Raw genomic sequence first — 27,966 nt, 5'->3', positions numbered from 1 at the left:
TGAGGGAAAAAGATGATAGGGAAATGTGATCACGGAAAACGACGATATTTTCCTATGGAAACAAGCAATCCAAGCAAGGAAACTTTTCAATTCCTTTAGCAACTAGTGGCTCATGAAAATGATGGAGCAAGTATCATCATTTAGGCATTGTATGGGGGTTGCGAGAGAACCTCTAAACCATATAAGTGTACTATTATACTCTCTAAATTTTTTGAATAAATAAAGCACAATGTTTCATTGTAAAATGGCGTCTGAACCTCCGACGAGAGAGAGAGAGAGTTCTATGAGACTCTGCCTGACCATTTGATCGAAGTCCAATTTAAGTAGTCTACGTTTTCGGTCGGCCCAACCTTAGAAATGGTCAACAAAGGTGAATCCTCTGATGGCAAAAGTTCCAAGTCACGGAATTTCACATTAACTTACATGCTATGAGAATTCAATGTCTTAAAAATCATTTTTTTTACTTGATTAAAAAAGCATTAAATTTAAATGAGGATTTCAGTATTTAGCTGCTTCTAGCATGGTCCTCTATTACATGGCGAGCTAAAACTTCGTTAAAATGCAATTAATCATTACAAATCCATGAACCAGATTAAAATTTTGCCTGTAATCAACCACTATTAGGAAAGTTCTACAAATTAAGTTACAATTTAAACCTGCACCTTTAATCTCTCACCAGATTTCTTTCTTTTTTCTTTCGGAATCATCTACATGACTAAGAAAAGTGGCGACCAACTTTTTATTTTATCTTCCCCTTTTATCCATTTCTTTTTCCTTTTTTTGGGAACACAAAACTCTCTGCCTAGGAAAAAGCTGTCCAGCCCAAAAGGATAGCATCCGCTCATCATCGGGCCCACTTATTAAACCAGCACATAGTAAATAATTAAAACCCAGAGAATAAAATATATCACGGTCCAAAAATAAATAGACCGTAGTTAATCCACCGTTAATCCACAGCTCACCGCTGCCGAGTCATCCCTCGTCACCCAAAACTGCCTTCCATTGATCAGTTCTCTCTCTCACTCCCCCCCCCCCCCCCACACACACACACACACGCACAAAATACTCTCACTCTCCGGGTGCTTCTACATTGATAACTTTGCTTGCCAGCTCGTTGAAAAATCCCTAACGCAGCTTCATCAACTCTCTCGACTTCATTTCGGATGCGATTTTGATTTGTTTGGTAAGTTTTTTAGATCGTTACCAAGCATCTGTGTTAGTTTATGTTCGTGATCAATTGTACAATTATTTTTTTCCCCATATATCATGGCGATGAATTGCTTTTTTACCGTTTTCATTCTTTTCTATGTTGTAACTTCTTATGTTATGATCGATATTAGCGCAGAATGTTATTTAGCTGTTTGGTGATAGTTCGAATAAAATTGGAACGATAGAGAGAAGATTATAAGTATGTGGAGTTGTTAGAATTGTTACGTATTATGTGAAAAATGCATCGTATATGTGTGGAAAATGGAGTCAACTCTGTGGAATTTTCGGGCATCTTGACGAAAATAGAGAAATAACGATAGAGTTTTGCTGTGCTGGTTTGAAAATGTTTTAAATGCTGTTGATTTCTCATTGTTGATTCAATTTCCGTGCTAATATTAAGAGTATAAAGAACTGTGTTGAAATTATTTTACAATTTTATTGCACTTTATACTGGGCAAGTTTTTGCGGTGATATTGTAAATCTCAAATTCTCTTAAGTTAGAAATAATCGGGGAAAAGGATTTCAAATGAGTTATTTGCTGGTGGCATGCATCTTGTTAATTCTTTAATAATTAGTATAATTTCCTAAACTACCAGATGAAAACACATGCCAAGTAGGCTGTTGTGGATAACATAAATAGTTGTACGATTTTTTTCAATTGACTAAATTTTAGTGAATTTAGAGTGTAAACTGGCTCCACAGTTTCATTTTGTGAGTGTTTCTACGTATTTCTGTCATAGCGAGTTGAGTTAATTTTTCCATTGTACTACATGAGCCTTTTCGTACATAAACAAACTTTTCTTTTCCTGATTTATCTTTTTTTTTTTAAATTATTAAAAGAAGAACAAAAGAAAAGAGAATATGTTTGTTCAAATTTGTATTCTATGCTTATTCTTGAGTTTGGCTGCTGTGAAACAAAAGAAAAGAGAATGTGTTTGTTCAAATTTGTAGTCTATGCTTATTCTTGAGTTTGGCTGCAGTGAAGTATGGGGGTATATCTAAGCACTCCTAAAACGGAGAAGTCATCAGATGATGGCGAGAATGATAGACTCAGATATGGCATGTCCTCCATGCAAGGATGGCGCTCTACCATGGAAGATGCTGTAAGTATCTTCTGGCTTCTAATTATTGGGAATCTAGTGCTAGTCAGCAGTAAATAATGATAAATGAAACCTATTGCAGCTTGTCATTTGACTTTTTAGCAGTTCATGCTCTTCATTTCTATCACCTTCTTTAGTTTTTTGTTTTTAATTTTTTTTAAAATATATGTTCATTGTCAAATAGCTCATGACTAGGTCATTCACCATTTGGCATTTCAATCAGGTATCTTGATGAGATATTAACTAAGTGTTAGCTTTCTTATATATGCATAGATTCCTGTGGACCTTTATATATGAAGCCTAGATACTTGGTATATTCTTCTTTGATGGTACAGTGAGCTTTAAATGTTTCTTTTATTGCTTTTATCTTTGGATGTGGACAATATCACTAGCACTAAAAGAATCTGCTACTTAGTTACAGCATCTTGTTTTCTGTAGCATGCAGTTTATCCCAACTTGGACAAGGCTACGTCTTTCTTTGGAGTTTATGATGGCCATGGAGGTAAGACTTTAAACGGAGTCAGTTTTTATAGCTCTTTGTTGACTTATATGAAAACTGAAATGAAGCTGACTTGTACTTGGCCTTGCTTTCTGGCTACATCTTTAGGATATGGCTCAGCGTTTTAGGAAGAAAATATCCACCTCTCTAGCACCTTTCTCCTTTATATTTTTTCCCCTTACATCACCTTTTTTGCCTTTTCTATCTGAAACTGAACTTGATTTTTTTTCCCCTGTTGCATGACTTACTATCAGTTAATTTTATACTATTTTTTCCCTTATAAGGAGTGCTGAATGGTATTTATTCTTATCTATCAATTTCTGTAACCTTCTATTTAATACTTTCTATTATTTTAGCAAGTAAATAGCATAGCTTCTCAAAGGCAATTCTGATATGTATAAACAAGCTGACGAAAGAGATTAAATATACTGAAAAACAACTTCAAAGGTGTAAGATGGATTTGACAAGAAAGGCTGCAACTCGGTTAGATAATTAAAACTAATCTCTTTACAATGGAAACATATTTAGACATCTATTCCTATAATCACAAACATAGTATTTTTGCTCACAAGTAATTTTGACTAAAGTGCTTAATTGCTTATGTTAGCATAGCAATTTATGTAGAGTAGAGTATTGCAGAGATGAGTTAAGAACCTGAGAGATTTGTGTATTGTTTTTTCTCTTGGAATAAAGAGTTGCTCATATTTGATTCATATAACTCCATTTAGAGCTAGGAAAATCGGCTAATACTGGATTATTATTGTGATATCCCACATCGGACTCAAGAGAAGAAAAAGAATCGTATAGAACGTCCGGACCATCAGGTAACTAATAACTTTGGGTTAAGCATTTTGAGCCCGTGGTTTCAGCTCAAAATGGTATTGGGCCAGTCTGGCGGGCTCAGGGCGCTACAATTATGACCTTGATTCCATTTAGTTAATTACAAATATGATTAATTGAGATGCCAAATGTAAGACATATTCTTGCTGCAATAAACAAAATGATTGGAATGAGATTTATATTCTTGCTGCACTAAACAAAATGATTGGAATAAGTTAATCTCACACTGAGCTAATTTTTGCTTGTTGGAGATCATCATTGGTGTCGTGTGTATGTGTCTGTTTCCTTTCTTTCTTTTTCTTTGGGGAGGGGTGTGGAGTGGTTGGAGGGTTGGGGGAGGAGGAGATTGGGTTTAAATAGGAATATGATCTTTGAACTTTTGACGTCAGATATATGTGGGTTCATTATATGTGTCCTTAATTTTCTTGCAGGAAAAGCAGTTGCTAAATTTTGTGCCAAGTATCTTCACGAACAAGTGCTAAAAAATGAAGCCTACTTAGCTGGTGATTTAGGAGATTCGATGAAGAAATCTTTTCTCAGGTTACTCCAATCCTTTTTTTTTTTAGTTCCTTACCTACATGTGTTATTGACACGGTCTAACCATAGCTGGAATGCATGTATAACTTCAGTATGGTGTTATTACTAGCAAAACACTTATTCATATCAGATTAGCATTATGGAACCAGACTGTGTTGTTCATGACAACATTGGCCACTGAAACTGTAGTAATTCCCACAAGTTGAGTTTTGTGTAATACCTTGATTTGTGAAGTAGGAGTTTACCCTGGTCACTTCTCATTTGAGTATGAAGTCATTTATAATTGAATGGGATTAAAATTTTTGTTAGTCTGTTGATGGTTTTAAGTCATTTGATTAAAAAAAATCATTTGATTATTGTACAGATTGATGAATTTACAAATAATACCCAGTAAGTGTCGGAATAGCATTTAATTTGGTTAATTTTGATTCTGCAATTTGTATTTTGTGGTTGTCTTACTAGAAGAATCTTATATAGGACAGAGTTCTTCAAATTTTTAGGCGTTGCAACTTGTAAATGCCGCGTAACCTTGTGTCTACTTTGTGGTCATTTATCTTTCAGGATGGATGAGATGATGTGTGGGCAAAGAGGCTGGAGAGAATTATCTGTACTTGGGGATAAAATGCAAAAGGTCACAGGCATGATAGAAGGATTGATATGGTCCCCAAGGAGTGGCGAAGCCAACAGCCAGATTAATGATTGGCCTTCTGAGCAGGTAAGCCCTTGGTCTTGCATCTGTCTAGTACGCTAGATACAAATATGATTTTTAAAGATGTCAATATATATCACCTCCTATGTATTTCCATTGCATACCTCCCCCTCTTAGTATATCACATGTTTTTTGGAGCTTATATTTGCATGCTGCAATACTAAAGTCATTTGTGCTGTTCTGTTAATGGGGATTGTAAGTTTTTGCATGAGGAGGTGATGGCCATGTTCTGTTAAGCTAGCTCCATCATGAGATAATATTATGAAAGTAACAATAAATTTTCCTGTATGTATTGTCTATATTATGAGAATGAATGAAGTGATGATAAACTTTCTTTTACTTCCAAGCACCGAGATCTTTTCACTTTTTAATTTTAAAGACAATCTTATTTTCTTGGCAGCATCTTTCCCTAGTCTGCAAACATATCCTGTATGGAAAATTTTTTATGCTCTTTCTTTCTACGATATATGATTTTGACATCAGTGCCATGTTGTTATTTTACTAATTTTTCATCGATCCAAAGCTGAGAATTTGTTATATAACATGGGTTTTTCAGGGTCTTGAGGATTGATTGTTTTATTTTGCATGCACCACCTGAGTTGAGATGAGGAATTTATCATTCCTGTATTTTCTGCTACAATGCAGATTCTTTGTGGTTAACTATTTACCTGTACGTCATTTAGCATTGCTAAGACTTGAGATGATTTATTGTCCTCCTTTGTGTCAGCAAGCAAATATTTAAATAGTGTTATTAATTAAATTTATATAAGCCCATATGATCTTGTTTTGAAACTAAGGCATATTAAACATGATTGTGAGTGAAGGGACCACATTCTGATTATATTGGACCAACTTCTGGTACCACAGCTTGTGTTGCAATTATCCGTGACAATCAACTTGTCGTTGCAAATGCTGGTGATTCTCGTTGCGTGATGTCTCGTGGTGGTCAGGTAGAGATTTTGCTGAAGCTTTGGGTAATAATTTTGTAGTCTTGTGTTTTCTGAAAGAAGTCTGATTTGTCTTGATCCATCTAGGTTATACTTTTGATACTGGATTTCGTGATATACAAAGAGTTTGGAGACCTGATAGCATCCCTACCAAAATAAAACTATGCTATCAGTTAATTATATAGTATGGTTAACTAAATGTACTTTTATTTTTCATTCTTTTTATTTGAAGAAGGAAGAGTAAATCTGGTCTTGCTCTCCATGTCCCACTCACTTGCTCTTTTAGACCAAAGAACTTAGGCAACTTGTTAGTTTTCTAATCCAAAGGGAATATGTTGCTGGTTACTTCTATAGGGCAGTCCTAACTGTGCTAATAGGAAATTCACTATCTCTAATTTAGGCCTATGCTCTGTCAAAAGATCACAAGCCTGACCATGAATTGGAAAAAGAAAGGATACTGCAAGCTGGTGGCTATGTCCAATGTGGACGTGTCAATGGTAGCCTGAACCTGGCCAGGGCAATAGGTACCCATGTTGGTTTGTTGGGAGGCGGAGAGCTTTACTTTTGGTATTTATCGAGAAAATGAAATTTGTTTCTTTTTTGATTGCATGGACGTGACAATTTTTATGACTTCAGGTGACATGGAATTAAAGCAAAACAAAGCACTTCCTGCTGAAAGGCAAATTGTAACAGCAGATCCTGACATTACCATGGTATTTATGACTTGAATGCTATTGTGAGCTGAATCTGCTAAACGATGATTTTAGAAGTGATATTATGTTCAACGTCTTGCTTTACAATCTTCTTTATGGGAAAGGGCTATTGATTTAAGTTTAATTCAATTTGGCAATCGCCTAGTTAAGATTTGGAATATTTAGTGTGCATATTTTTGCATTTCATTGAATAGTATCTTCACGTGACATGGTCTTTTTCCATTGGTCCTTTTGATACTAGGTTGATCTCCAAGATGACGATGAGTTTCTTGTTCTAGCCTGTGATGGGATATGGTAGGGCTTTTCCGCTTGGCTCCTTTCTTTTTCCTAGTTATAGTTACTTTTCTTGGTAATCAATTTGACTTAAAAACATCCTCTAAAGGATTTTTGAGCCAGTGGTTTTATATCAGGATATGTTGCAACTGTCTGTAGTAGCTAACCTACGCATGTCATGAACTTGCTGCTCTGCATTGCTGTGTTAGACTTTCATGCAGAGGCAAAACTAAGTTATATTTGTGTGAATTTGGTAGGTCTCTAATTCAGAGATTTTACCATAGTGCTCTAGTTAGTTAGCACTGATTTGCTTGTAAAAGATTGAAAACTCTTAATTCTAGCAAAAGAGCTGTATCTCCTCCTCATGAAACTTATGTAAGATAACTGATGCATAGTGGATGATCTTTTAACATGTTTTCTGTGATAAGAGTAGTGTGTTATGAAATTGACAATATCAAATCCATCTAACTGCTACTTCATTTCTTAGTCACGTAGTTCATCGACATATGTCCTGAATTTTTGTCCCTAAGAATTAAAAGCCTGCAACCTTTGTCCCTTTTTTGGCCCTTTAGCCTATCATGTGTACTCTATACATAAATTAATGTATACTTTAAACATCCATAGTTTCTTTATGGTAAGAGTTTAGCATGAAAATTGCAATGTGAAAAGTGGACCTGAAGATTACGAGTACAACAAGACACTCCACTGTTTTGCCTCTACAGCTTTGGTTGATGGCATTGCTTTGCATGCCCTGCTGAATGTTAGAACTTTTAATTCATACGTTTGTCTTCTTGTAACATGGTTTGCCATGTTAATTATGTATCTTTTTGTGGTAGGGATTGCATGTCAAGTCAACAGGTAGTGGACTTTGTTCGAGAGCAGCTGTACAACGTAAGTCTTCTGTGTATATCTCAAATAATGCTGTTGATAAATTTTGTAAAGTAAAAGTCATTTGATGACACGATTGTTGATGCATCCGGTATTTTACAAATTACTTAGGAGACAAAGCTTTCAACAGTGTGTGAGAGGTTGCTTGACAAATGTTTGGCACCAACTGCTGGTGGGGAAGGCTGTGACAACATGACCATGATACTTGTCCAGTTCAATAAACCTTTGAACAATGGTGCTTCTTCCAAGGATCATCCATTTCCTCTTGATGAGCAAGCTGAATCTGATGAAAGACCCAGCAGAAATTGAACCTAAGCTACATCAAGCAGATGTTGAATCGAGTCCAGGTTAAGCCCATGCTGAGTCATGCAGAAAGTAAATAGTTCATGTGAAACCTCTCTGTAAATTTGCAGATTCTGTTTAAAATAGTGTTTTTAGGAATTTTGTATCCTGTTCGATGACAAGATCCAGTTGTTAAGGTGTGGATTTCCTTTTCTGTAGTACACATCTAATGAAACACTTGATGTCAAGGAGTGAGTGTGTTTGGATTGCACATTATTTACAGTTTATTTACAGACTGACTCGTTTGCATCATCAACACATTTTTCAATCATCTTTTTATCTCATATATGCCACATTAAAAAAATATTACAGTATTTTTTTTAAAAAAATTATCTCAAACAATCTCATATCCAAACACAGTATTTTTTAACCTTTTCTATCGTTGGTAAAATCTTGATAACCTTTTCTATTGTTGGTAAAATCGTGATAACCTTTTCTATTGTTGGTAAAATCATGATATCATTATATTAACCACAATTAAAGGTACAAACAGACCTAGGGAAACGTGTCCCCTAATTTTTAAACCTCTGCCAGCTCATGATTTGTATTTCCGAAAATCAGTTGGGCAAGGTATTAGTGAAGTAGTCTTGGCTGCAGTTTAGTGAAGGAGTCTCGGCTGCAGTTTAGGGTATCTTGTGTTTATAGTATCTATCTATATTTGGTAGTATTGGTAATTGCACATAATTAGGTAAATTGGGGCTGAAGTCACGGGAGCCTGATGCACATTGTACTTGTATATATAGAGCAGATGGCAATGAGAAAACAATGAAACTTTTCCCAATTCTTCTGATTTTACATGGTATCAGAGCCTTCTGGCTCTGAAAACAATACCGAACCCCTGAACTATAAATCCTAGGATGATGACAGATCAAAAAGCTTCAAGTTTGAAGACCAATTCGCCGTTCTTATTGAGCGCGAATGACAACCCAGGGAATTTAATTACGCAGACACAATTCAAAGGACCAAACTATGAAGAATGGGCTAAGGCCATGAGGATTTCGTTGAGGGCAAAGAAGAAACAAGGTTTCATTGATGGCACCATTAAGGAGCCGAACCAGAACTCAGATGAAATTGATGATTGGTGGACAGTGAATTCCATGATTGTGTCATGGATCTTTAACACCATCGAACCAGGCTTGCGTTCCACGATTTCATACAAGGAAACGGCAAGGCAATTATGGGACGATATCCAGCAACGATTCTCTGTTCGTAATGGCGCGCGAGTTCATCAATTGAAAACGGAGGTTGCCAATTGCAAACAAAACGGGGATTCGATCATGGCTTATTATGGTCGACTCAAGAAGCTGTGGGATGATTTGAATGATTATGATCCTATGCCTACTTGCTCTTGTAATGGATGCAAGTATAACTTCGTTACACGGCTTCAACAGCGTCAAGAGGAAGAGCGGGTGCATCAATTCCTCATGGGGCTTGATGAATCATCTTATAGTAATGTTCGTTCCAACATCATTGCTTCAGACCCTCTTCCAAACCTTCATAAGGTTTATTCTCAAGTTACGGAGCAAGAACAAGTGCAGGTAATGACGCGAGCAGCTCCCAATCGGTCTGATCCGGTGAGCTTTGCCATGAAAACAGTCAGCCCAGGCCCTCGGAATTCAGGGGGGGACCAAAAAGACAATGGAGTAGTTTGCTCTCACTGCCAGAAACCGGGACATAGCATGGACACATGCTTTCGTCTTCATGGCTATCCCGACTGGTGGCCGGGAAATTTGACTCAAGGAAGAGGCAAAGGACGTGGTAACCAGGGGCGTGGTCGCGGTGGAGTAGCACGGGCTCATGTTGCACAAGGGGCAGCACAGGTGGCTGCTAATGTTTCCCATGGGAGACCACTTGATGATTCTGATAAAGCTGGATTGGAGAACTTGAGCAAAGCTGATTGGGAGACTTTGAAGTCTCTCTGGAACACTCACACGAATAATACATCAGTTGCTCAGCCAAGGCCAAGGCTTAATGGTAAGGCATATTTACAATGGTTGTTTGACACAGGTGCTTCGCATCATATGACGGGAGAGGAAACTGCATTTGTAGAACTTCAAGGAATACCTCCTTGTCCCGTGAAAATGCCAAACGGTGAATATGTTATGGCAACAGGAGAAGGAACAGTTCTTGTAGGAAAATTATCTCTCAAGGGTGTTTTATATGTTCCTGAAATACGATGCAATTTGATATCTGTTTCAAAATTAGCCCGTGACAAAGTTTATATCTTGAAATTCACTGATCGTTTATGTGTTGTCCAGGACCGTACTTCGAGGATGCTGATTGGAGTGGGTGAAGAGCTTGAGGGGCTGTATGTCGCACGAGGGGAGCCTCTGGTTAGTGCTCATGGAGCCGTTAGAGCCAAGAATATGGATTTGTGGCATAAAAGGTTGGGACATCCCTCTGTGCGAGTCATAGAAAAGCTCCCTACAATAGACGGTAGTATAGAGATAAATAAAGGTGTTCATGAACCTTGTGACGTTTGTTTCCGGGCAAAACAAACTCGTATTCCTTTTCCTATTAGTGACCGTAAAGCTAGTGCTATTTTTGAATTAATTCATTGTGATTTGTGGGGAGCTTATCGAGAGGCTAGTTTTTGTGGTGCTACCTATTTTCTGACTATTGTTGATGATTGTTCTCGTGGTGTATGGGTTTATTTGTTAAAAGGAAAACATGAGGTCCCATATGTTGTTAAGAATTTTTTGGCTATGACCGAGAGACAATTTAATAAACAAGTCAAAATTATACGCAGTGACAATGGTACAGAGTTTACTTGTTTAGGTGATTATTTTAAGGAGTGTGGCATTATTCATCACACTTCCATGGTTGGGACACCCCAACAAAATGGAAGAGTTGAGAGGAAACATCGACATATTTTGAATGTTGGTAGGGCGCTTCGTTTTCAGGCTAACTTACCTATTCAATTTTGGGGAGAATGCATTCTCACTGCAGGATATTTAATCAATCGTACTCCATCGTTGATTTTGGATGGAAAAACTCCATATGAAATTTTGTTTGACAGCCCTCCATCTATTTCTCATCTTAGAGTATTTGGATGCCTATGTTATGCTAAGAACATTAATCGGGAAAAGGATAAGTTTGCAAGTCGAAGTCATAAGTGCATATTCATGGGTTATCCATATGGTAAAAAGGGGTGGAGGGTGTATGATCTAGATAGGAAGGTTTGCTTTGAAAGTCGAGATGTTGAGTTTGTTGAGCACGTGTTTCCTTTTGCCCATACGGACTCCGCAAGGTCGGCAACTCCAGATCCTCTGCCTACTGTCATTGAGCCTACTATATTGGAGGACGTGCCTGAGATTGAGGTATCTCCGCCAGTCTCTGAATATGATGGACAGTCCGTGGAAGAGGGCGTGACAGCAGATGGGATCGTACCAATATCTGAAGTTGCAGAGGTTACAGGTGCAGTGGACGATCTTGGTCGCGGCAAACGAGCGCGACAGCCTTCAGTTCGTTTGCATGATTATGTGTTACATACAGCTGCCCTCAGTTCCTCGAGCTCTCCTTCCTCTTCCTTGGCATCCTCAGGTACGCCCTACCCCATCACAAACTATGTGAATTGTGCTAAATTTTCTCTGTCGCATCGTCGATTCGTGGCTGCAGTAACTACAGGGATTGAACCAACTAGTTTTAAAGAGGCAATGCAGCACTCATGTTGGCGTGAGGCAATGAGAAAGGAGGTTGAGGCTCTAGAGGATAATGGGACATGGACAGTTTCTACTTTGCCTACGGGAAAGAAGGCTCTTGGTAGTAAATGGATCTACAAAATCAAGTATCATGCAGACGGAACAATCGAGCGATACAAGGCACGGTTGGTCGTTTTCGGGAATCATCAGATCGAGGGTCTTGATTATACTGAGACGTTCGCACCTACTGCAAAGATGGTCACGGTTCGTACCTTCTTGGCAGTAGCAGCGATCCGTGGGTGGGAATTGCATCAGATGGATGTGCACAATGCATTTTTGCATGGCGACCTTGAGGAGGAAGTTTATATGCGTTTTCCACCAGGTTTTACGGCACCCGGAGCGGATAAAGTGTGTCGTCTGCGCAAGTCTCTCTACGGGCTGCGACAGGCACCGCGGTGTTGGTTTGCCAAGCTGGCTGCGGCTCTGGTTCAATATGGATTTCAGCAATCTGGCTCAGACTATTCTTTGTTCACGTTTCGGCGTGGCAAAGTTCAGTTGACCATTTTGGTCTATGTGGATGATCTGGTGATAGGTGGGAATGATAGTGATGCCATTCATGCGTTTAAAACTTACTTGAATGATTGTTTCCACATGAAAGACCTTGGTAAATTGAAGTACTTCCTTGGTCTTGAAGTAGCGCGAAATTCGACTGGGATTTTTCTTTGTCAGAGAAAGTATGCTCTCGATATTATTTCTGAGACCGGCTTGTTAGGTGCTAAACCTGCCGGCACACCAATGGAGCAAAATCATCACCTTGCTTTGGCTAAGGACGAGATCCTTCCTGATTTTATGCCTTATCGGCGTCTTATTGGTCGTCTTATCTACCTGACGATTACTCGCCCTGAATTGTCTTACTGTGTACATATCTTGGCACAGTTTCTACAGGAACCACGGCATAGTCATTGGGAGGCGGCCCTTCGGGTTGTTCGTTTCTTAAAACTTCATCCTGGGCAAGGTCTTTTGCTCCGTTCTAATTCCTCTCTTCATCTTACGGCTTATTGTGATGCGGATTGGGCGAGTTGCCCCTTGACTCGACGTTCTTTGACGGCATATTTTGTCTTTCTTGGGGATTCTCCAATTTCCTGGCAAACGAAAAAACAGCATACCGTATCTCGATCTTCTGCTGAGGCAGAGTATCGTTCTTTGGCCTCTACGACTTGTGAATTGAAATGGCTCAAGGGTTTGTTAGCTTCTCTTGGTGTCCCTCACTCATCTCCTATGCGGATTTATTGTGATAGCCAGTCTGCTCTTCATCTTGCTCACAACCCTGTGTTTCATGAACGCACCAAGCACATCGAAGTTGATTGTCACTTTGTTCGTGATGAGATTCGTCGTGGTATCATTCTTCCCCAATTTGTATCCTCGTCTCACCAACTCGCTGATATCCTAACCAAGGCTCTTGGCAAACGTTCGTTTGATGACATTCTTTGCAAGTTGGGCATTTCTGATCTTCATGCTCCAACTTGAGGGGGGGTATTAGTGAAGTAGTCTCGGCTGCAGTTTAGTGAAGGAGTCTCGGCTGCAGTTTAGGGTATCTTGTGTTTATAGTATCTATCTATATTTGGTAGTATTGGTAATTGCACATAATTAGGTAAATTGGGGCTGAAGTCACGGGAGCCTGATGCACATTGTACTTGTATATATAGAGCATATGGCAATGAGAAAACAATGAAACTTTTCCCAATTCTTCTGATTTTACACAAGGCCTAACAAAACACGAATGTCTCGGCAGGTGAAATTAAGACTACTAGTATTTTAAATAGGGTTAAATGCAAAAAACTCCCATAAATATTTATGGTTGTTGCACAATACACTCCAAAATATGTTTATAGGCACTTTGCACTCAAATTCTACTAAAAATTAACGAATCTGTATACACCATTTACTTACCACTGAAATGATAACTGTATTCTTAAATGATAATTGAATGGATAAAAGCACCCTTCATGGCCATTGTGTTGCGTGGAGTGGGATGTGATGGTCAATAAAATATCTAAATAATTTTGGAATGTGATGTATGTGAAAAAAAACTATTACTTGGAATATTATTTATATATCAATTATTTTTTGTACTTTTTTCTTTACTCTTTACCTTGTTCCATTTTACATTTTTCTTGTTCTTTTTTGTCTTGTATGACTAGTTATTTTAATTTTTACTATTATTATTTGTATATTATTTTTAATGAACTTCAACTTATTCTCTTTTCATCTCTTTTTTGTGTTCAATTATTAGTAGTAATAATAATTGCAAATATATGTTAGCTATGTGCAAAGCATATTTTGTATAGTATTCAAATTATTTAGATACATCTAAAACAAATGAGCTCATAATAAATCTAATTATTAATAGCAAAGTGACAAATAATAAGATTAAAATAAAAAAAAATATTAGTAGTAGTATATTATTGGTTAACGACACTTTTTTAGAAAATTTTTACTCATTTGATAAGAAAAATTTTTTGTACTTTTTGTTTTCTTTTTCGACAACAAAATTATTCTTAATAATATTTTGTCAGGTAGAGATAGTCATTTATGTTCGTTTGGAAGGAGGACAATTCTATCAAGAAATTTCAACGGACAAAACTTGCAAGACACGTGCTTTTGTTTGATCGTGAAATCTGTGAACGATAATTTTTTTAAGGTGCAAAGTGTCTATAAATATGCTTTGGGGTATATTATGCGACAGCTATAAAATTTTATGAGGATTTTCTACATTTAACCCTTTTAAATATTATGTCTAAGTAAGACTTGCTTCTTCCAGTAAATTATCATATTGAAGAAAGGATTTTTCCGTAATAAGTCAGCATGATCTAGACTAGGGTGGCACCATTTTCCCCCAAATAAGTCAGCATGATCTAGACTAGTATGGCATCATCCCAATTAGTATGTGTTAGGGAGAACAACGTCAAGAAAGCTTATCAAAGTGTTCAATATGTAAATCAAAAATCTAATTCTAATCTAAAAATTTAAGTTATTAGGTTTCAGTCTCTTACTTATATATTAATCGTTCTTTTTTCATCTTTCGAACCAATGTAGGATGTCCTTATATTATATAAGAATGAGTTTGGATTAAAGAATAGCTTTGAATTTCAACCGCAAGAGTAGGGGTATTTTGGGATTGTGACGTGGTTTTAAGTGTAGTTATAGTATTGGGTACTACTTTAGATAGCGTGTGTATTATTGTGTTTACTGAAATGTCCTTATATTCTAAAAGATGCAGTGATGATTTGTTCAAAGGTTTGGGTAATTTGGGAATGTGAGATTATTTGGTCATCTTTTCTACAATAGGTACAACCCATAATAGGTTCTTTATTGGTGTAATTACTTAAATGTCCTTGCAGAGACATTCATTTTGGTTTGAATCAATTATCACTATTACTTTGCTATTATAACTTGAAGAACTTCAAACGTCATTTTCATCTCAATTAAAGCAAGGACAATGTGGTTTATTAAGGAATTTATGATTGAGCATTAGTTTCAACTTCAATTCTTCAAATGTCTGCCCCTTCACATTCTTCCATTATGTTCCTTTCATCTTCCGGTAAATACTTATTTGTATTGCTATTGTACTCTAGATTTCAATATGGTTCTCTAGTGAAGTTATTTTTGGTGGTTCAACTTGAGGTGAGGTTTCATTCTTTTTTTCAAAGGTATGATTTGCTTTGGAAAACCGTAATTTCTATTGTTAGCTAAATGCTTTCATTCCAAAATTGGATACTCCGTTAGCGCAATTTAATGTTGATATTATTGTTTCCCCACAAAGTTGGTTGTTCTATACAATTTAAATGGTGTGATTTTGTTGGAATAGGTTTCGATCAACAAGAATGTTGGCTACTTCGATCAAAAAGAATGTTGGCTACTTTGATCAAAAAGCCTCCGCCATAGTTGGCTACTTTCATCAACAAGAATGTTGTGTAGATGCATCTTTAAGTGGATAATCACTTTGTTTATTTGACATTCTCTGAATCGTTTGGGTATCTGTTTAAAGTTTATTTAGTCTTATTAATGAAAAGCTCATATACAAGTGTTTGTTTCAAAATATATGAACTGAGCAAGATAGCATGCATAATTTCCTTCTCCATCTCCCAGTATACATTAGATATTTTGTTACTTCATTTTATTACTCAATGTGTGTGAGTTTTTTGATATTCGCTTGAACTACCGTAAAATCTTCTTTAACCATAAGCACCAAACACCCGTGCGATGCGCGAGCATTCCCCTCCTAGTAATTCTTATAAATCTCTCTTTCATGAGTAACCCCTCATATTAAATCCAAATTTATAAACTCTTCTCTAAACCTACTTTAATACTTAATGCAATCTCATCTTAATACCTAAGGTCATCTCTTCTCACAATTATGGACTCACTATTTTTCAACATTTAATTCTTCATGAGTAAAACCTCCTATTAAATCCAAATTTACAATTCTTCATGAGTAACCCTTCACATTCAATCTAAATTTACAAATTCTTTTTCAACTCACTTTAATACTCAATACAAATCCACTTGGGAGAACTGCACAAATAGTCCCTCACATATTGCAAATGTGAAAATTTAGTCCCTCAGATCGAAAATGATCAATTTCAGTCCTTATCAAATAAAAAAGGATTAATTTGAGTCCCTTTTCACTTTTCCGACTGATTTTTGCCCGGAATATCTCACGCGCACACCACATGGCCAACTTTTCAAGGGTAAAAATGCCAAACCACTTATCTGTTGACCAAAACCAAAATGTAAAGGACGAATACTTCCCAAAAAAAATCTCCATTTTGGTACTAACTCACCGTTCCATCTCCGATTCCTCTCAACCAAACAAAAAAACTTAATTATCACTACCCACTACCCAGCAGCGGACTGATGTTGATGAAAAGGAGCGTTAGTGACTAAAGCGAAGAAGAAACAAGCATACCAGAGTGATGGACGAAGAAGACATTCAACGGATCCCAAATTACAGTATGTTTTTCTAAACCCTAAACTATAAAATTTATGGAATGATGTCAGATACTATGTGAATAGTTTAAATACAATTGCAATAAGCATGATTTGTGCAGTTAAGAAGCATTATTATATTGATTAGGGTTGCTGGTGGTCAATTTTATGTATTAAATTGTTGTAAGTACATGTGGTCCCTTGTATTGTGTTGTGTTGTCGCTTTACATAGATGGGCTGTCGGTCCCAAAAAATTTTTTTGTTGTTAACTGTCTCCTAAATGGTTGGCAGATGGTATGAATCGATTTTCCATTAGGGTCCACTATGGAGGTGAATTCACTGAGTTGCCGAACAAAGAATACCGCGGGGGTAGTGTAAAAATTGTTGACTGTTGCAATCCTGACAGATGGTCTATATGTACACTTGATAGGGTTGCAGAAAAACTGGGTTATCCTGAGTTTACTGTAATATGCTATTACTTAATACCCGGGAAGAACATGGAGGATGGGTTAGTGTATGTGTTATGTGAAGATGTTGCTCAGGATTTGGCTAGAGACGGAGTGAAATATGGTCTGGTTGATGTATACTTTGTGCACTTAAAAACCTACTCCATAAGTGAATGTGAAGCTGGACCATGTAAACCAAAAGAGGGGACTGATCCTAAGGAAAATCAACAGGGTAGTAAGGTGCATGAAGAACCTTCTGATGTAGAAGAAATAATGATGACTAATATTTCTATAACTCAATCCGAAAATGAGGGTGAAAAGGATAGCATAGGTGCTGGTGAGTCAGGAGCTAATAAACACATAGAGGAAGTAGCCATAGGAGAGAACTTAGGTGAAATGCTTTCAGAAGTTGACATTAGAGTTGCTGATAAAGGAGATAATGCAGCAAATATAGGAGGGCCTGATCAGAATTTTAGAAAAGAACAAGATTGGACAAACTCAGAAGTACAGAATACAGGAAAAAATGCACCTTCTACTAACAAATCACCAAAGGAGAAATCATTACAGAAAAAATTCTCAACAAATAAAGAGCAGGCTGAAAAAGTTGAGAGAAAGAAGAAGAGTAAGAAGGAGACACATGCTGAGGAAGATGAGGAATCTGTTGATGGTGACAAGTTCATTGATAGTGACTATGAGTTCAGTGATGAAGAAGACATAGTAAAATCTGTTAAAGAAAGAAAAGCTGAATGGGAGAAAATTGTCAAAAATTGCAAATCAAATAAGAGTACAAAGGAGAGAACATGTCAAGTGGAGAATGCTGAGATGGAAGAAGATGCTACTGACTCAGATGAATTTGATAGTTGGTGTGACTCAGAAGAAAAAGAAGATCAGCCAAGAAAGAGAGCTAAGTTTCCAAAATTTAACCCTGAAACTGATATGATTGATCCCAAATTTGAGGTTGGGCAGATTTTTACTTGTAAGCAGTTGTTCATGAAGGCATGCAAGAGCCATGGAGTGGTTCACGGAAGGAAGATAAAATTCAGTAAAAATGATGGCAGAAGAGCTACGGCTTATTGCAAGGACTGTAGCTGGAAAGTTTCTACAGCTGTTATGCTAGACAAAAAGACTTTTCAAATCAAGAGCATGCAAGGTAAACACAGTTGTGGGAGGACATTTGACCACGGACTAGCAAATTCAACTTTTTTGGTTGATAGATACAAAAAGGAGCTGACTGCCATGGCCGACATGAAGGTGACTACGCTCACAGATAAAGTGAAGACTGATGTTAATGTCAACATCTCTAGGTGGCAAGCTTATAGAACTAAGAAAAAGGCAGAGAGTTTAGTTAATGGTGAACATGAAGCCCAATACAACAAACTAAGAAACTATTGTAGGGAAGTAAAGAGGGCTAATCCTGGCTCAAATGTTTTCATGACCACTGTTGAAAATGATGAGGGAGAAGATAGGTTTGAGAGGTTGTATATTTGTCTCAATGCATGCAAGACAGGCTTTTTAAGTGGTTGTAGGCCTGTTGTCGGGTTAGATGGCTGCCATCTTAGAGGGCCCCACAAGGGTGTGTTGCTTACAGCTGTAGGAATTGACCCCAATGATCAGTTGTACCCCATTGCCTATGCTGTGGTGGAAATAGAAAACAAGCTGACTTGGAAATGGTTCGTAGGTGAATTGCTGAATGACCTCCAAATCAGAGATGAAAATCATTGGACAATTATTACTGATAAACAAAAGGTATGTTAGTGTATTTTTCTGGGGTTTTTTTAAACTGAGTTTGCTAGTTTTAATTTGATGATCTGGTTTCACCTTTTTATTTGTTGAAGAGACTGATTCAAGCTATTCAAGATTTGCTTCCAGATGTGGAGCATAGGATGTGTGTGAGACACAAGTACAATAACTTTAAAAAGCTGCATGGTGGTTTGGCATTAAAGGAGAGAATTTGGGCACTTGCAAGTGCTCCTTACAAAAATCTGTTCAAGGCTTTGATGGAAGCTTTGAAAGCAGTTGATGAGGGTGCATTTCAATGGTTGGTTGACAACACAACACCACAGCAATGGTCCAGAGCTTACTTTAGAACCTCCCCTAAATGTGACAATTGACATTTTATTGAATAATCTTTGTGAGAGTTTCAACTCCAGCATTTTAGAAGCAAGGGAGAGGCCTATACTAGGTATGTTGGAAACAATATGACTTTATTTAATGGTTAGAATGGAGAATAAGAGGGAGTGGATGAAGAAATATACAGGAAAGGTATGTCCCAAAATTTTAAAAAAGTTGAAAAAGGTAAAAACTGCTTCTAATGCATGTATAGCTACACATTCAGGGGACTGGAATTATGAGGTGAGATGTATGTATGGGGATAGGTACACTGTGAATTTGGCTAGCAGAACTTGTAGTTGTAGAAGGTGGGAACTAAATGGCATTCCTTGTGCTCATGCAATAAGTGCTATTGCTTTGACAAAGGAGTCTCCCGAGAACTTTGTTCATGAATGCTACTCAAAAGAGGCCTATATGAAGGCATATGGGCCTATAATATATCCTCTCAATGGTGAGCATTTGTGGAAGGATTTGAAACAGGGGCCTATCCTACCACCTGAAACCATCAAGCTTCCTGACCGGCCAAAGAAGGTAAGAAGAAGAGAGCCAGATGAGCCACCAGCTACAACAACTTCTCGAGGACAAACAAAGAGACTGTCTAGAGTTGGTCTAATGGATTATAAGTGCAGAAAGTGTAAACAGAAGGGCCACAATAGTAGGAAGTGTCCAAGCAGTCATGATCAAGAGAATGTCCAGCAACAAGCTACTGCGATTACAAGTAGCTCTCAATCACAACAGCAGACTCCCAACACTATGAATCCTGGTGCAAACAAGCAGTCCCAACCTCAGCAGTCCAATTTCACACCTGAAGCAGTTTTTGGTGCAAGTGGCTTGGAGACTGATACAAATGACCAAGTCTTGTTTGATCTCATCAGTCAAATCCCAGATCAACCTACAACCAGCCAACCACCTACTTCAACATTGACAACAAAGAATGCAACATCTCCAGTTCATGTTTCTCTACTTGTTCATACTAATAATAGCATGTTGACTTCTTTCTATACTATTATTTATTTACTTGAATTTCTGGTTGCCAATTGTTAGGGTAAGAAAGTCAAGTACAGATGTGGTGTATGTCGGAGATTTGGACACACTCGAAGTAGTTGTGATTCAACATTGGCCTCTCTCTATAAGAGACACCCATGGGAACCACCTGGATTGGCTGTAAGTATTGTCTACTACATGCATAGTCTAAAGAGACTGCAAAGATATCTACTTTTAAGACTGCAAAAATTGCTATTGACTGTAAGTAATGGCCTCTTCATTGTTTTGTTTGTATCAGAGGCCCAAGAATACTGCAAATATATCTACTTCTAAAAGTGCTGCAAAGAGGGCTAAAAAGGCCTAGATGACTGGCCTGTTATTGCAAAGAGGGATGACTGCAAAGATATCTACAAAAGAGTGCTGCAAATGGTGGATATAATAAAGAATCCACAAAAGAGTGCTGCAAATGGATTATTTTTCGCCTTTTTGTCTTGTATTTGACTTCAGCAGACCTTTTTTTGGAGCAATGGAATTGATTTCTTAGTTCATTGCATTTTTTTTTTATAACAGGCGTATTGTAATGAATGTACTTGGCTCGGTTATGTACTGTTTTTTTTCATTGCAATGGAATGCATGCTCTTCTTATTTTTGAAAGGACTGATTATTGGTTAGTTGAACCCTCAGCAGATGACATTGGCAGGACTGAAGAATGAATATACAATTATGTTGTCTCCAATTTTGTTTACTGACACAAATATTGAGTAGTTAGTTAATGTTGTTGAAACCTTGCCAAGTTCTGATATGGCTTAACCCTTAAAAAGTTTTTGGCAGGGCAGGTTTTAATGTTGTTGGTCTCATATTTGGCTGACTAGACATGGTGGACTGCAATATGAAATCTTGTGTTAATGCCTTCTTCCCCTTTCGACTTTCTTCCCTCTCCTGCTGCTGCTGCTTCGGTATAGCAGCAGTTTTGACAAATTCTTTTACTTACCAACTCTGCATTAAGACTTAACATGCGGCCATGTTGGCTCACTCTAGTGGTTTGCTTGTCCTCCTCTCTTTCCAATATTTAATAGCCACCCTAAAACAGTTTTTTTTTAAAAATATATATTTTAGGCTTTAGAATGTATTTGATATGCACGAGTGTGTTTTTTTAACCTGTAGTTGGAAATGTTTTTTGTAACCTATACTATACCATTATTCCCTCTCAGCAGGTGAGGTTTAACTTATGGGACTTGATCAAGAAAATTTTTCCCTAACATGAGGGTCTTCGCTTATAATATCGCCATTATCATCTGCATTATCTTTTAAGTTAGACTTTTATTCCATCTTATGCTGTAAGCTCATATTCAAGAAAAAATCACAATATACCAGAAAGAACTTAAGCTTCATAATTGCATTCCAACTCCCATTTGTACAATCAACAGGGCCACTAAACGTAACACAACCTAAGTACAACAAATAAAAGCCACCCAGTTCCCAGTTCACCGCCTGCACCAACAAATGCCAGTTACAACTCAATCTTTGCTCAATAAATTCTGCACTATGAATACAACAAAGGCCGCAAACAGCAACAATTTCATCATTTTCTCCTTGCGTCTTGTTTCTTCCATCTTTGCCTCCAACTCTCTTAATCTCTTCGCCAATCTTCTTGTGTGTCTCACTAATTTATCGCACCTCTCGCAACTGTTTGTATCATACCACTTGAAATAGCCACAGCCGCCGCCACCATTATGCTGTTCAAAATTACCTCTTCAAATTTCACATTTTCTAAAAGAAAAAAGAAACAGAAATCAGGCACACTTACTTCGTAGTAAGCGCAACCATAGAACCTCTTTCCTGGATTTTCAGTTGTCCATGACGTCTTCACCCTAGCTGGTACACCGCAATTACAAGTTGGTGGTTCTGCCATGGAGATGAGGCTCAGCTTTTGGGTTTGGTTGAAATGAAGAAGAAGAAGAATTTCGGGAAGTATTCGTCCTTTACATTTTGGTTTTGGTCAACAGATAAGTGGTTTGGCATTTTTACCCTTGAAAAGTTGGCCACGTGGTGTGCGCGTGAGATATTCCGGGCAAAAATCAGTCGGAAAAATGAAAAGGGACTCAAATTGATCATTTTTTATTTGATAAGGACTAAAATTGATCATTTTTGATCTGAGGGACTAAATTTTCACATTTGCAATATGTGAGGGACTATTTGTGCAGTTCTCCCAATCCACTTTAACACCTAAAGTCATCTCTTCTCTCAATCACAGACCCACTTTTTTTCAGCATCCAAACCTTCACGAGTAACCTCTTCTATTAAACCTAAGTTTACAACCCTTTGTGAGTAACCTCTCACAGCATCCAACTTGAGATGATCTTCTCTTAATCATGGATCCACTATTTTTCAACATCCAAATTGGATTTTGACCCCTACCAACCCTTGGCTCTGCCACTTTAATACTCCATGCAAACTCACCTTAACACTTAAAGTCATCTATTCTTCCAATTATGGATCCATTTTTCTTTAACGTCCAAGCTAAATTCTAGACCCCTGCCAACTCTTGACTCTTTGGTCTAAAAGTACTGAACCTCTTGTCAAACTCATGGTGCACTTGATTCAATAGGAACCAAATTTCTTAACACTTCTGTTCACCACCAAGAAAAAATATTCATCGGCTCAATTGTGAGAAAAATTCATTTGCCCATCAGTAATTTAGTCTCGGAACTAAACTCCTTAACACTTCAATCCACTACCAAAAAGAGAATTTTCACCGGAAGAATCCACTTGCCCATGCAACTCAATTTCGTAACCAAATTCCTTAACACTTTGATCTACCATCAAGAAAAGAATTTTTACAAGAAGAATCCATTTGCTCATGAGTAACCCAGTTTCGCACCACCAAAAAGAGAATTTTCACCAAAAAAATCCACTTGCCTATGAATAACCTAATCTTACAATTAGAAACTTTGATACCACTTGTTAGAGAGAAACATTTCGAGAGAGTCCATCAAAGAGTCCAAATTCACTTGCCCATGAGTAATTTAATCTTGCAACTAGAAGCTCTAATACCATTTGTTAGGGAAAAACACCTCTATAGACCCGATCAAAGAGTCCAATATATAAGTCAAGAATTCAACTCTGACTCAAAAGTTTAAACTATTAAATTTTGAGTTCTTACTTACATATTAACCGCTCTTTCTTTACATCTCGAACTAATGTGGGACATAATTCTTTACTCACGAAACTAACGGAATGTTTGGATAATAAAATTATTGCAAACACAATTTTCAAACAACTTTTTATTATTTCAATTAATTTTTTATCTCACATACATTGTATTCCAAAAATATATACTATAATACTTATTTTAAATAATATTTCAAATAATCTCATGTCCAAATATTTCTTTATCAAGACATTGATCTCATCATTTACCCCATCTCTCTCAACAAAAACAACAACAACTACGACTATTTGATTCCCCTCGTCCTAAAGTTGCATCGATTGATGGTTCTCACTTCTCACTGATTAAATAGGAAACTGGAGAACTGCTGTTTTATTCTGTTTCTTGCTATGCTAGTGATTATTTGGACGCATGCACTTTTGCCAGGAATCTTAGACAGGAAACTTGCATGTCAGGAAAAAAATTCTGCTTCTGTCAACGTAAATGTAATTCTGATAAATAGAAAAGTAATATTATGTGAAGCATTGGAGTATCATCTTGACTTACACCGTCCATTATGTCTCATTTTAGATAACATACATTTAGTTAGATATATAAAGCTCTATAACTGTGGCACTCGGAATAATTTCTGGTCTCTCAAGTGTGTTTTTGGTATTTCTCACACACAATTTTAGATTGTTCTCCCTTTTCGACTATCATCAGCTCTTTTGCCTATATTGCCATTTGCGGCTTCTAATAAGTATTTCAAGTCAAATATAACCTAAATTTGCCTCTGCATGCCACTGCATATCCAATTCTCCACGCAGCGGTACGTCGAGCTAATGAATCCTCTACTTGTTGGCTTGAGTCTTGACATGCAAACAGATATATAATTAATAAGGCAAACCATATCATAACATTGATAAACCAATGGATGAGAGAGTTCAGTTTTCAGTAGGCGTGAACAGGAATGCCATTAACCAACGATCTGATCGCGATATTGAGGTCCACTTTCACATACCAAAACTGTCAATCTCACTTTTTTCATTTTTTTTTTTGGGAGCTAAGCTTTTGCTGCGAAGAAAGTATTATAGATGTGGATGTTTAAAGGGTGAACGGAGAGATGCAGAACCTAAGGGACCAAATCCGCTTCAAGGGCAAGATAAAAGGGAAAAAAGTTGCTGGCTTTTCACGCTTTGGGACAAAAAGAATTCTTGGACATAATCTTGATGAATTACATACATCAAAAACCGAATTTCTCAAATAACAGATTAGAATATGGTACAATAGGATGCACAAAGTATTAGTGCACTATACATAAGTATAGCAAGAACGAGATGAAGCTTTTTTCTTTTTTTTTTTTCTAGAATTAAGAATTTTCAATCTTTTACAAGCAGATTAGCTGTAACTAGCCTTTCCCTCTAACTATCGTAACCATCTGTAGTTTATGACGCCAAATTTGGAAAACATATAACCTAATTTTGCCTGTGTAACAGAAATGCTTCTGCTACTTCGCACAAAAAATTTGGAGCACTCACCAATAAAAAATGTCCTTACGTACGTTTATCATCAAGAATGGAATCCTGCTTCTAATTCAGAGGTTCTCCATTGCTATACATAGAGAGGAAATGTTAGCAAAACCCCATTCCATCATAAAGCTAAGGTACAAAGACTGAAACACGAGTGCAGAAAACATTATTTAGATTTAACCTGATCATAATCCATGTATTGAAAGCCAATCCGATGGAATTTTGTCGTAGCATCAACTACCAGGAAAAGGAAGAGTCCTCTCTAACATATAAATCCGTTCAAAAGTCAAAAGCTACCCACCTCACACAATTAAGAACATCTACCATGAATGCACAAAACACTACTACCTACCTCTGCCGACTAGGTGATGGAAGAAATATCTTAGCGTTTTATTGGTAAATTGTACCACTTGCAATTTGCGTTTTGTTCTACTATAAAAGTTCCTTAGTTTCTCTAGTCCTAGGACTTTGTTTTGCATGATATTAACATGGAGTTTGGACCATCATAACTCAGCATAACCAAAATACAGTAGGAAGCAATTGATGATAGTCTTTTTTTTTTTTTTTTTTGAATTGATTGATAGTCAAATTCGACGCATTTTTTTAGACCATACTGTACTTTGTTTTGTATGCCATTTTTTTCCTCTCAACTTCCTAATGGTGGTTCCTTGAGATCTACGTATTTATATTACCTAACTTTCATACTTGCTGCGTTGAAAATGTAGGTGGATATCTACCTTGAGTACAAATGATTAATTCTAAACTTGATGCTCTCCTAATTCCTTCTTTGTGAGTATGAAAACTTTTCTTCTTTTTCTTGTTTTTGCTTCATTCTTCGAAAGTTCCTTGTAGTTTTGCTTAATTCTTCTTTGTGAGTATGACTTTTTTTTAATTATTAAAAAGATGATCAACGGTGATTCCAACTCACTTTCTTGATGAGTTAAACTCATGACCTGTTAAGATGTTTTATCAACTAGACTTGTCGCGTTAACTCAGGACTTAGTAAAATACACGTGAAAATTATTTTTGTTTGGACGAGACAACTACAAGGAGACATGCATGGGTTTTTGTGTCTTGGACCAAGTTCACTTCTGCAGTTCGGACCACGCGGTCTACACAAGAGATGGCTTTTAGTTTACGGAACGCTTTTGTGGTCCACGCTCCTTTATCGAATTCAATGTGGTCTTACGAAAACGTTGAAAAAATAAAAATATAAAATTTGCCCTTATTTTATTAAAGGCTAATAACTTATAACTAACTCGAGAAGAGAGATAAAAGTCAATTCGAATTATTGAAGTCACTATGCATAAAGAGACATCCATGGAAAAGTAAGAACCAATGTACAGTATATCCTAAGGGTAGATTCATATTGTAGGCTTGCAGCTACTGTAGTAAAAAAAAATTTTCTTCTCATCAAATTGAGTAAAAAAAAAGGTAAAAGTAAAAGATTTTCTCTGATCTCAAATGAAAGCCACAATTTAAGAGAAAGGACCGGATCAAGTAATTGTTACCGATTACTTTTTTATTTTTATTTTGTGACAAGGGAACTCAAATTGGTTATCCAAAACTGCGCACCGGATAAATCCCATCTCATGCAATAACCTATCAATCACACGGATGGATAAAACGCATTATACAGGTCCTGTGCAATGGACAAATGTTCCACGAGAGGTTTGAACCTAAGTTGGTAAAAAAGCATGATGCCAGATACGTAAACTTCAGCTTAAAAATGTGAATTTCAAATATTTACCACCTGAATTATGTAAACTTCAGCTTAAAAATGGAAACTTTTGCAAACAACTAGAGAGGTTGTTGAATACGCTCTTTGTCTTTGGGAAACAAAATAGAAGAACCCACTTTTTAATATTGTACTACAATTTAACATGTCAATTGCAACTTTACTTGATCAGTTTAACCACTATTAATTGATTCGTTTACCTTTCCTTTCGTTTTCTCTTCTGCTGTTGACCATTGCGACTGAGTAATCAAAAAATTGATTTTTCAATTTCAGAACTTCAAAGGGCTGCACAGCTTTTGAAAAGTCGAATTTTCCTGGAAATGGGGCTTCAAGTGTGTGGAATGTGGATCCTAGATCATCAAGGACTGATGCAGCGGTGCATGATAGACACGTGTTCAGAGTACCAGAGAATCCTTATCCACCATCTTCAAATGACAGTTACAGAAAATTAGCTTGATGACGTCAAATCCAGACCGCGCCCACCGGCAGCGGATGAGAAGCCACAGGGTATTTGCCTCGACCTCGAGCTCCTTTGCTTTTTTTTTTTTTTTTTTTTTGTAATTAATTCATTTATTGGATAGACACTGTTTGTTTTACTGGATGACAAAAATACACGTCACCAAATTCTTCCACATCAGCACTTTTGTTTCACTCGATTTTGATTTCGCCCTCTGATTTTACGTTTTCTACCTTTAACCCCAATTGTTTTGTTATTGCTGCTCTTCGTCTCGATCATTTCAAATAATTTCTACCCTAATTGATGGCTTTTTCTTTTTTGTTCTTTCATTGGATTGAATTCATTAAGGTGAAAAATTTTTATGTACAACAATGAAACACTAGCGAGCAATTCTTATGTAATACGTTAAAAATCCAACAAAAACACTTGGAAAATTACCAAAAAATGGTAGCATTTTACGTTTATTATTTTTTAATGATAATATGATATTTTTACATGCATAATAACTTTTCAGGATATTTGGCGGCATCACAAAACATCCAGTCACGTCAAATATGTAGAAAAAGAATACAAAAATCTCACTCTATGTAGTAGTAATCCCTCATGAGAAGAAATAGTTAAATCTAACCATAGAGGTAAATAATATGATATGGTTGGGAGACGTAAATAAGAGATAAAAGGCTTGTCTGTGAAGATTAATTTTTTTTAAAATTTTCTCCTATTATTTTCAATAGAATTCACTTGTAATAATTATAAGTTAACTGATCCAATTTTTCAAAAAAAATGTGGTAAAAGAAAGTAAGGGAATATAGCTACATCTTAGTTTGCTATTGAAACGATCGTACACTTTTGTGACCAAGTAATCGAA

General features: G+C 36.9%; 2 protein-coding genes across 2 annotated transcripts; both read left to right on the top strand.

Annotated features, from left to right (window-relative positions):
• Positions 1-953: 953 nt before the first annotated feature.
• LOC113742569 (probable protein phosphatase 2C 21) lies at positions 954-8,245 on the top strand. The gene is made up of 11 exons (XM_027270432.2): positions 954-1,183; positions 2,190-2,312; positions 2,748-2,811; positions 4,080-4,188; positions 4,747-4,900; positions 5,719-5,844; positions 6,242-6,365; positions 6,478-6,554; positions 6,796-6,848; positions 7,664-7,718; positions 7,827-8,245. The coding sequence occupies exons 2-11, from the start codon at positions 2,196-2,198 to the stop codon at positions 8,022-8,024; spliced, it is 1,077 nt and encodes a 358-aa protein (XP_027126233.1). The 5' UTR covers positions 954-1,183; positions 2,190-2,195; the 3' UTR covers positions 8,025-8,245.
• An 11,727-nt stretch (positions 8,246-19,972) lies between these two features.
• Positions 19,973-20,749, top strand: LOC140005689 (uncharacterized). The gene is made up of 3 exons (XM_072046715.1): positions 19,973-20,190; positions 20,287-20,406; positions 20,525-20,749. The coding sequence occupies exons 1-3, from the start codon at positions 19,996-19,998 to the stop codon at positions 20,588-20,590; spliced, it is 381 nt and encodes a 126-aa protein (XP_071902816.1). The 5' UTR covers positions 19,973-19,995; the 3' UTR covers positions 20,591-20,749.
• Positions 20,750-27,966: the final 7,217 nt, after the last annotated feature.

Source organism: Coffea arabica, chromosome 4e (assembly GCF_036785885.1).
Source record: "Coffea arabica cultivar ET-39 chromosome 4e, Coffea Arabica ET-39 HiFi, whole genome shotgun sequence".
NCBI lineage: Eukaryota > Viridiplantae > Streptophyta > Magnoliopsida > Gentianales > Rubiaceae > Coffea > Coffea arabica.
This window is presented reverse-complemented; position numbering and strand designations above follow the sequence as displayed.

Excerpts from the sequence above, each read along its gene's own strand:
- LOC113742569 (XM_027270432.2), top strand. The coding sequence starts at position 2,196 with ATGGGGGTATATCTAAGCACTCCTAAAACGGAGAAGTCATCAGATGAT. Across the intron at positions 6,366-6,477 it reads GAACCTGGCCAGGGCAATAG|GTGACATGGAATTAAAGCAA; the intron begins GTACCCATGTTG and ends TTATGACTTCAG. Across the intron at positions 6,555-6,795 it reads CAGATCCTGACATTACCATG|GTTGATCTCCAAGATGACGA; the intron begins GTATTTATGACT and ends TTTTGATACTAG.
- LOC140005689 (XM_072046715.1), top strand. The coding sequence starts at position 19,996 with ATGAATCCTGGTGCAAACAAGCAGTCCCAACCTCAGCAGTCCAATTTC. Across the intron at positions 20,191-20,286 it reads CAAAGAATGCAACATCTCCA|GGTAAGAAAGTCAAGTACAG; the intron begins GTTCATGTTTCT and ends GCCAATTGTTAG. Across the intron at positions 20,407-20,524 it reads GGGAACCACCTGGATTGGCT|AGGCCCAAGAATACTGCAAA; the intron begins GTAAGTATTGTC and ends TGTTTGTATCAG.